The sequence below is a fragment of the Melanotaenia boesemani genome, chromosome 4 (assembly GCF_017639745.1).
Source record: "Melanotaenia boesemani isolate fMelBoe1 chromosome 4, fMelBoe1.pri, whole genome shotgun sequence".
Classification (NCBI taxonomy): Eukaryota; Metazoa; Chordata; class Actinopteri; order Atheriniformes; family Melanotaeniidae; genus Melanotaenia; species Melanotaenia boesemani.
The window spans coordinates 36,675,237-36,684,941 of NC_055685.1; the positions used below are offsets into that span (position 1 = coordinate 36,675,237).

The 9,705-nt window shown below is 38.7% G+C and overlaps 1 protein-coding gene across 13 annotated transcripts in view; it reads left to right on the forward strand.

Moving 5' to 3' along the window:
• Nucleotides 1-4,639, forward strand: part of rims1b (regulating synaptic membrane exocytosis 1b) — a 98,703-nt gene extending 94,064 nt beyond the window's left edge. For all 13 annotated transcript variants that reach the window (XM_041982550.1, XM_041982549.1, XM_041982552.1 and 10 more), the window contains 3 exons: nucleotides 1,621-1,722; nucleotides 1,970-2,109; nucleotides 2,207-4,639. In XM_041982550.1, the coding sequence (XP_041838484.1) occupies nucleotides 1,621-1,722; nucleotides 1,970-2,109; nucleotides 2,207-2,425 (461 nt within the window). In that variant the 3' untranslated portion in view covers nucleotides 2,426-4,639. The remainder of the gene's footprint in view (nucleotides 1-1,620; nucleotides 1,723-1,969; nucleotides 2,110-2,206) is intronic.
• The last annotated feature ends 5,066 nt before the right edge of the window (nucleotides 4,640-9,705 follow it).

A 9,705-nucleotide genomic window follows, 5' to 3' on the forward strand; every position in this document is an offset into this window, starting at 1 on the left:
CTTCTGTCCTCCTCATAATCTCGTCTTGTCTGTTTTCATGTCTTTTTGATCTTTTGTCTTTTCTTGTCTCATCTTGTTTCTCATCTCTCCTACTCTTTTCTCAATTTCCACCAATTTCCACTCAATTTTTAGTGATTTGAAGAAGTTTTGAGGTAGAATGAGGTCAGTGAGGTGGATTACGTTTGCCATGCCTGTCATGATTCATCACTTTTCTTCTAACTTCATCTCAAATTCAGACGTCCTGTTTTCCTTTCTTCGACTGCTTAGAAAATATGTATTAATACACTTTCTCTCCTTTATTAATACCAATTGGTGTTGTTTTATGTGTTGTTGCATGTTTCTGTCGAATAAGCAGCACAGTTAAATGTGTGAGTAGTCCCAAATTTGTGTCTGCAATATTCTCTTGTTGGTATTCATTCATGTTTTGAGATTTTTGGTGGGGAATTAAAGTCTCGTCCTCATGTTGAAGGTCAGCCAGTAAGGTTGTGTTGTTCACTATGACACGTACAGGATGTCCAAGCTGATCCCCAAGTGTTCAGTTGGGTTGAGGTCTGGGCTCAAAGCAGGTCATTTCATTATCTCCACTCCAAATTCTGGAGGTAGTCTACAATGATCCTGGTTCTGTGTCATCCTGGAAGATGGAGTTAGGTCCCACATTTTGGAGATATGGGATCATCAATGGCTCCAGAGTCTCATTCCATCTATCATTTAGGTACCAGTCATATATCTGTCACTGTCATACATGGCAAGAATTGAATCTCAAAACCGGTGTTGTGGAAAATTCCACTTGAAGTGTTTCTAATGTTCGCTAGATGTTTGGTTGCAAGCTCTGTTACTTATTAGATTATGGTTAATCATGTGTGTTAGTAGAAAGTTCAACTTGTCCCTGTTTGAGACTTTCTTATCTCTATAAGTTGAAGGGGACTGTGTCCTTTCCCCAGCCTGCAGCCATGAGAAACAACTGAACCTGAACTAGACCTGATGGAAACTACTTACGGCCACAAAGAGTCAGAAAACTTGTCTTATGTGTTAATACTTCAACAGAACTAATCAGAGAGGTCAGAATGATGGCTTGGATTTTGTGTTGTGCTGCTCTTTCTCCTCAATCAAGTAAGAAAATCTTTTTCAGACTCTGAGCTGCAAACTCTCCAGTATTTCTTACAAAATTCCACCACACTAGAGTGAATGCCATCAGGAGGATATTACAGGGCTTTTTGGCACATTTCTTTGGGGCACAACCCACACGTTAAGCTGTGTTGCTCATTCCACAGAAGCACCATCCTTACAAATTATACCTGGTTGTAAAGGTGACCAGTCAGGGTTTCCAATGATGTGTAATATGATATCAGTTGGTATTATTGAAGGAGAGAAATTGATGATCGAAATGATTTTTCCAAACTTTTCTTTGAGGAATTTTTTCATTAATCATTTCTAACCTATTTGTTCCTGGTATTGTATTTCCATTTGAAATCTTTTTTTTTTTTTAATCGATAATATTTCTTTATTTGTTGATCAACAGCAATAAAGGGTTAATTTGATAGTATGAAAATTAAAAACACATCATTATTTTCCACTTTCTTCCACACAGTGTTGCTCACATTTAATTATCTTCTCTCTCAGGAGACATCCAGATTGGTATGATGGAGAAAAAGGGCCAGCTGGAGGTGGAGGTCATCAGAGCTCGTGGACTCGTACAAAAGCCTGGATCCAAATCTCTCCCTGGTGAGGGCCTGACCCACCTCAAGATACCAAATAACGACTCCTTCCTGCAGACATCACAAGATAACACACACACTCATCTCATTATGGATTTACATCCTCTGTTATCCGGTGCAAGCTCTCAGTTAGAGCATGCTCTGTCATCCAAACCCTCTCTCCTCAGAAGATTAAAATCAGCTGTGAGTGATGATGTTAGATCACATTGTGTTTCCTCCTAATGGCCTTTTTATTGTTCTGTCTTTGCCTTCAGCTCCATACGTCAAAGTCTACCTGCTGAATAATGGAGCGTACGTAGCCAAAAAGAAAACCAAGATTGCACGGAAAACGCTTGACCCTCTGTACCAGCAAGCACTGCTGTTTGAGGAGAGCCCGCAGGGTAAAGTCCTACAGGTGAGCAGGAGATTTATTTCTCCCATCACAGAAAGATTCACATGATAGAGCTGCATGTCTTCACAAAAAAAAAAAAAAAAAAAAATTTCCTCTGCAGGTAATTGTCTGGGGAGACTACGGCCGCATGGACCATAAAAGCTTCATGGGAGTTGCACAAATCTTGCTGGAGGAGTTGGACTTATCAAGCACAGTCATCGGCTGGTACAAGTTGTTCCCACCATCCTCCTTGGTGGACCCGACACTTGCCTCCCTGACACGGAGAGCTTCCCAGTCGTCTCTTGACAGCTCATCTGGACCACCTGGGGTCCGATCTTAGTGGACCAACGGCTCTACACCGCTTGGTGAAGGAGAGAGGAAAAAAAATCAAGAAGAAGATAAAAAGTGGCAGAAAAGTAGAGCAAAAGCAATCAGAAATAGTCACAATGAGAAAGCTTTGTTGAAATTTGACAATCACTCCTGCCGCAGTTTTTGTCGGTTGTAGGGAGCGTCGCGTTTCAGTGTTTCATTCCATTCAAAGAAAAATCTCATAGTTTTTCTCTGTGTGCTGAAGAGACATCGGGGCTGTCAAGAGGCAGCTGCTCTCTGGCCGGAAAGCCACGACTATGAGTGAAGCAGGGTGGTTTTTAACGGAATCAACTTAGCAAAGAAATGTATGTACGCATCGGAATGTACGGCCTCGAGACAGAGGTACACCCCTCCACGCCTGCAGGTGGCGCAGTCCTCTCTGCAGTAGCATCCTCCAGAAGCCCAACAGACCGCCGACGCACCTGTCCCTTCCTTTAGGGGTAGGGTGGTCCCCACATGGGAATTCAGACTGGAAGCACAGGGCCTTCTTCTGGTGCCTAAACCCTGGAGCCACATCACTGGTCCCTCTCTCTGCGGGAAGATCCTGTTTTTGACATGTTTACCACGGCTGCTCCGAGGCCGTTTCCTTTTAAACGTGTTTGCTTTGTCGTTCATTTCTTTCCTTCGTTACTGCAGGCACAAAATGTTTTTACAGTGCGTGAAATGCTCATAATAATGTTGTCAGTCTGGTGTGTGCATGGAGAGAAAAAACTAAACACAAGATTTTAAAAAAAGGCTATTAAAAATACTAAATGTCTACAAGTGTTCTGCAAGGAGGGACTGGTGATGACAAATCCTAGATTTTTATGCCTGAAGGTGAGATTAGCGTTTTACTCGTTCCACTTTGTAAAGATGTATATTAGGCCTCCCAAGAGGTTGACCAATAATTCCAGTTTATGTCACTTTTAAATGTCACAAGGAAAAGAATAAAAAAAGGAGACCAAGGTCTAATTTTTCACATTTTTGAGGGAGTGCCTTCCCTCAACCCCCAGCACGTTTAGAGTTTTTATTCAAACCTTAGTTTCACTGTTTTTTGTTTTTTTTTATGTAAACACGAGCACAAGAGCTTGATTTTTTTACAATAAAAAGTTTAACTTTTTGAAAAAACACTTGATAAAAAAAAAAAAAAAAAAAAAGAAAGAAAAAAGCAACGATCCCATCACTGGTTCACTTGGGTTCTTCAACTTGACGTTCCAGACAACCGAAAAGAAGAATCACTTAGTTTCCTCATCCATCCATGTGAATGTGAAAGTCGGGACGCCAACGCTCATCCTCCGTTCAGGCCGCAGACTCCTCCCACCACCACGGGGAGGGGGCGCGGCCAGCATGACTTTGGAACCCATTCCAAACTGCATGCACATTTTTTTGTAAAACTGATTCAGAAATAAAAGAAGATGCAGAACTAGATGCGTGTGTTAGTTCCACATACTGTAGGGCCGCTTGTATGTTGCATGCAGTTGTACAGTTTGCTCGTACTTGAATATTAAAGAGATGAAATCCAAGAAGCCATTTCCCCTCCAATGCAAAGACATTTGAACTCGAGCTGCAGTCTGTTCCACGTCCTTCAGTCCAGTGCTGAATGTCTGTCAAACTGAACCCCAGATTATGCTGATGTCTCTCCTCCACCCTTCCAGAAGATGTACTGTACTGAGCGGACCTCACAGCCCTTCTTACAGTTATTCCACATCATAGTTTACCTCCAAAATGGCTGAGATGCTGTGGAAGTAAATAAATCAGATCCAGCTGTAGGAAGAATTTGTTCCAACATAACAATATTCTAACGCAAGTTAATAACAACAATAGACGCAGATGCACAGAGAATCATACACTGTAAATACTCAACAGTTCATTACTGCAAAAGGGGCCATGGCTGAACTTGATTAGGGACCACACGATGGGATGTCGGGGCCACAAACGCATCATTTACCCTTGCTCCAACAGTCTGAACACAACGGGCCACGTTAAGTCCCACTACACGACAGTTTTCTTTCCATCGTCCGGTGAAGTCGGTCTCTCTCTTTTTTTTTTTTTTTTTTTTTTTTTTTTTTCTTTTTCTAAGTCAGTATTAACAGGAGGAAAAAAAATGTCACTGATTGTTTACAAACTTCTGTGTTCCACTAAAACAACGATAACATTTGTATAGCAGATGTGGCTCAAATGATGTGTATGTTTTATATATATATATATATATATATATATATATATATATATATATGTATGTATATATGTATGAGTTCATTTTTATTATTTACAAATTAAAAAAGAATGTGTGGAATAAACATCGACGTGTCTCTTGAGTTTTCCTCCAGTCTCATTATGAAAAAGAAAAATCCTTCATCTTTCCATCTGGATCTCAAGCAGAACCAGAAGCAAGATAAGCAGTCTATTGCAGTACTTTAACTTCAGGTTGGGTTCTGCATTTTCAGTATTACACATATGGTTCCGTTTTTTACCCTAATTTTATCACCATGGTAACTGATGCTGGAAATCTAACCTGCTCTGGAAGAGGTCCTGAGATCAGATATTAACCCAAGTCCTGTTTCCCAACCAGTTAGTTATATTAGAAGACGAAAAAATCTTTCCAACTCTTAAAGTTAAATTGTAGGGTGAAACAAAGTTTGGACAAACTTTCCTCTATATTAAATCTAACGGGGATGTGTGTTCTAACTTTTAGTGATAAAAAAGACATTTTTACCACCTGTCCCTAAACCTAGTTTAGAGCTGCAAAACCTGTTTGCCTCTTAAAATAACTTACAATGAAGAAAACTGTTTTGTGTCATGACAAAAGAAAGTGTTAAACCTGTTGACCATCAGAGTTCACATGTCCACATAGTCCACAACCCAATCTGCTCAATATCATCAACATGGCTTGACCCATGAGTTATTGAGTCTGCTGGAGCAGTATCAGTCTGCTGAATTGACATTTTTATTGCCATTTTAATCCCTCTGGAGTCTTCTGGAGAGAGACATCCAAGTCCAAGAATAGATGCTCCAATGTTATCTCCCGAGTTAAAACAAAAACTGGACTCAATTTCTTTAAAGTATGTTTGCATTGTTCGGCTTGAAGTTCTGGAATTGCTTCTTTTTCTTATCTCGGTGTGGCATTTTTTAGCAAATATCTTTTAATGTTATATTTTTTGTTCTTTGCTAATTCCTTGGCACAAATCATGCATATGGGTAAACCAGCATAGTTGGCAATGAGCACAAATGAATCTGTTCACACAGAATTTCCTCTGCAGCCGTGAGGAAGATCTGAGAAGCCACATGTGGCTCAAGACCTGCAGGTTACAGACACGGGACATAGAAGAATCTTCAAAGAGCAATGTGTTAGCAGAAGAAAATATTGACTGATTACTCTTAAAAAAAAAAAAAAAAAGCGTTATTTTATCTATTGAAAAAATGTATTTGCTGTTTTCTACTCAAACACGCATGCAGCATGTTAAACTCACTAATCTAAGATTGTACGTAGTTAATTTCATTATCTGGTGACGTCATGTCCACATAAGTGAAACCTTGAAACCTTACAATTAAAAAGTGCAATTTCTTTTGCATATGATGGTATCACAAAACAGTGTTATGAGTGTATCTGAGCCTCTTCTAACTTTTAACCAACTTTGGTGGCTTCTGTTTTAGCTGCTAGATGCAGATAATGATAGAGGTTTGAAGTGTGTGAGGTTCAGGCTGGAACATGAAAAAGCAGCACCTCTTCAGCCCGCCCTTCATTTCCGCTCAAACTGGCTGTGAATACCATCAGCTGAGTTATTCTGGCTCCTTTCAGTGCAGCTGGAGGAAGTTTTTACTTGTCATTCATCTTTGTTATACAGCAGTGGCAACCGAATGACCTCATCAGAGCTGTTGAAAAACAGCAAGCATTTTTATTTTGTCTTTATTTCTGCACTTGCTTTTTTTTTTTTTAACTAAAGTTTTTTTTTAGTTATTATGTAAATCATGCTGTTGTTCAACAGATGTTTGCCTCTTAATGCAACAACACATTCAGAGTATTCTGTTGGGAATTTTCTATCACAAATGAGGAAACACCAAGAGTTTTATATTTTGAATTTCAAGGTAGAGAAAAGAAGATTATAGACTTCTTTAAAAGGTGAACATCAGCAGACAGCTGTTAGACTGATAACTTGCTGATCTTTAATAAGTTAACAAGTCTAAATCCCCTGTGCTTAATGTATTGTGTATTTTGCTGTTAATACACATAGTCATTAGTTCTCCATATAAATTAATTTACTAACATAAAGTTGTTCATTACAACTCATGAGGAAAAACTGTTCAGAGGAGCCTGACTTTATAAGACTGTATGTAGTAAATTTTTTAAGAATTTGTGTTATTTTGGAATGATTTGTGATGTAAAACTTTTTGTCTCAAAATAGTTTTTTTCTGTCACAAAAATAAAAACAACTACTTTCCTTAAAAATACATAAATAAATGAGTATTTCTCTTTTTCTTGAATATTGTTATTGAAGCCAATTCGTATTATATGAAACTGTAAACCGTAGTTACAATCAAGGGGGGAGGTTTGATTTAGACAGTGACAACATTAAGACGGCCAACACAAGACCATGGAATATACATACATATATATATATATATATATGTATATATAAATGACAGTAGTCACTGTTATGTTAATGTTTAATTGTTTTTATTAAGTTCTGGTTTATATTTATACTGTGAGTCTGAGGAGTTTTGCAGAGGATGAAATTTTCTCCCTCTAGTGAGATCACATTTAAAAAGTATCCTGGAGATTGTTGCCATTGTCTGTGCTGCTTAGTACTGAATGTATTAAGGGAATAATGTTTGTAATTCAAAATGTTGCAGAAAATGTATGCATACAGTGGTGGATCAACTTAATGTACAAGAAATTACATAAAAGTGAAGTACACATAGCTGCAGCATTGGTTGGTGAAATCAAATCTAGCTGATATGTGTGTTTACAGGCGGTCTGATGTCCCCACAATTCTGCAAAAACTAGTTCAGCTGCAGGAAGTGGATCTTAATATTGCAATAAAAGAGAAACATGAAGAAACTGGACCTGAAAATCCAGGAAACTGGAAATAGAAGTGAGTTGTTTTCAATCTATAATGTAGTTTAAGTTTAACAAACTGAAACCTGAGTGGACTGGATGGTATAACACGACCTCTTTATTTTGAACTTAAAGCAAATAAAATAAAAAAAAGGTCTGAATTTGCTGGATTTTAAAATCCAGCATGTTGATCAGCTGATATCAATCAGTAATCCAGACCAAACATATCTACATATGTTCAGCAAGCTTGTATATAACTTAACGGTAATTTGTGAGCCTGGTTATCTAATTTTGTTGCTCTGTAATTAAAATCAAAGAACATCAGACTGGATAAAAATGTGGATTAAATCATTTTAAAACCATTTAAAAAGTCCTTTCTGATGGCAGTTACTACTGACTGGGAGTGGTAAACATTAACTAAACTTTTGTGTTACTGCTTTTGTGAAACCGAATCAAAGATTAGTTCAGCCAGGATAACCTAATAGGATAAAGAAATCCTAACTTAATTCTTGTCTCTTTTTGGTGAGACAGCCTTCAGGTTGTTGAGTTTTGTTGATGTGTCCCTCTATGTCAGGTGTGTTGTGGCCATAGAGCTTATTCTGGTCCCATATGGTTGCTCTGAGGCAGTCAGGGTGGATTTTTAGGGTTTATCAGAACTTTAACTGAGTTCATCCACATCTGACTCCAAGTGATTTGTCCTGGCCAGACTGCCTATCATCCCACAAGAGCAACTGTTTTGTTTATGTTTACCCACAGTGCACTCTGTTTTGTAGTCTGCTTCCTGTATTTGGTCCACTTGAAGCAGACCAAGATTTGCGGTTGTAGACTGATCAAGTCCGCGTCTTTGATCTGAATCAGAGATTGTTTGCACATTCTCAATTCTCCAAACGAAGAAGACTTTCCCAGCAAATGGATTAGGATCTGAATCAAGGCTGGTGTGAATGCACCCTTAAATGCTTGTTCTGTAACCAAACCCTAATCTGTGTTTCAACAAGTTTGTCTCTGACCTGTTTAGAGGCTCCCTTGGTCTTGTTTACTGTATTTACTAAAAGGGTTTAATAACAGATGGAACAGTTCCAACGATGGATGGATCCTTTTTAACAAACCATGTAGTAAGGGACATTTAATTTACAAACTTTTAAACCCATCCCAGGATCATGTGGATCTTATAAAGTGGCTCTGTACTAGTACAAAATTTCTCCAGAACTTCCTTGTTGATCCCCCCTCATAAGCAGAGCGGAAGTTGAACCAAAGTGGCCTCATATATGACCTCACATATGATACAGTGCAGAGGTCTTGGGAGATTTATGTTCCTTTTGTTAAATAAGCAGAGTCCCCACCAAAAAAACAACATCTGCAGGCAATCTCGACTGATCCTCCCACCACCCTCACCATGCCAGCCGGGCCTCTGGGCCTTCCCAGTTCCCTCGGTTTGTAGCTCCAGAGGTCAACAGCCTCCTCATGCAACACATGGTCACGGCCCATCATGGAAAAGCAGAGCAGAGTTCATACATGTCAGAGGGCACAAATAACATTTCCATTTTGCTAGCTGGAAAAAATGAATCTATCTAATCAAGTCAGAAGTCACAGATCAGAGGAAAAGAAACCATTACTGCAAGTGGAAGACAAACATTACAAAGTTAAATCATAAAGATGTTCTCCAAGAAATTAGCTTAAAAATAAATAAATTAAAAAATTGTAGGTTAGCTGAATTTTGCTCCCTGACCTGAAAACACTGGACTTGTTTAAATTTGATCTTGGTTTATAACAAATTGCTTTATATCACAGCCAGAGGAAAATAAAAATACTGCTGGTACAGCAGGTCATGAGTTTAATGTGGTCGTGGGGGCAGTGGTGGTTGGGAGTTGAGGAGATGGACAGCTCTCAGAACAAAGGTTGCCCTCCTCTGTGTCCAGCAGCCAAAGTTCAGAGGGAAGTCTCTCAAACTTTGGGAATGCAGCATGAGAAGGGTCACCTGCTGAGAAAGAAAAGAGAAACATAATTTAATAACTGTAATAATGTCATATATTTGTTTATATAGAAAAGAAGAAGAATGAAAGAAAAATGGAGGAAAATGCTCAGTGGATCATGGAAGTCGTATAGCAGTTAACTTAAAAGACATAAATGAACTAAAAATAGATTTTTTTAGATGGATGGATGGATGGATGGATGGATGGATGGATAGATATAGATAGATAGATAGATAGATAGATAGA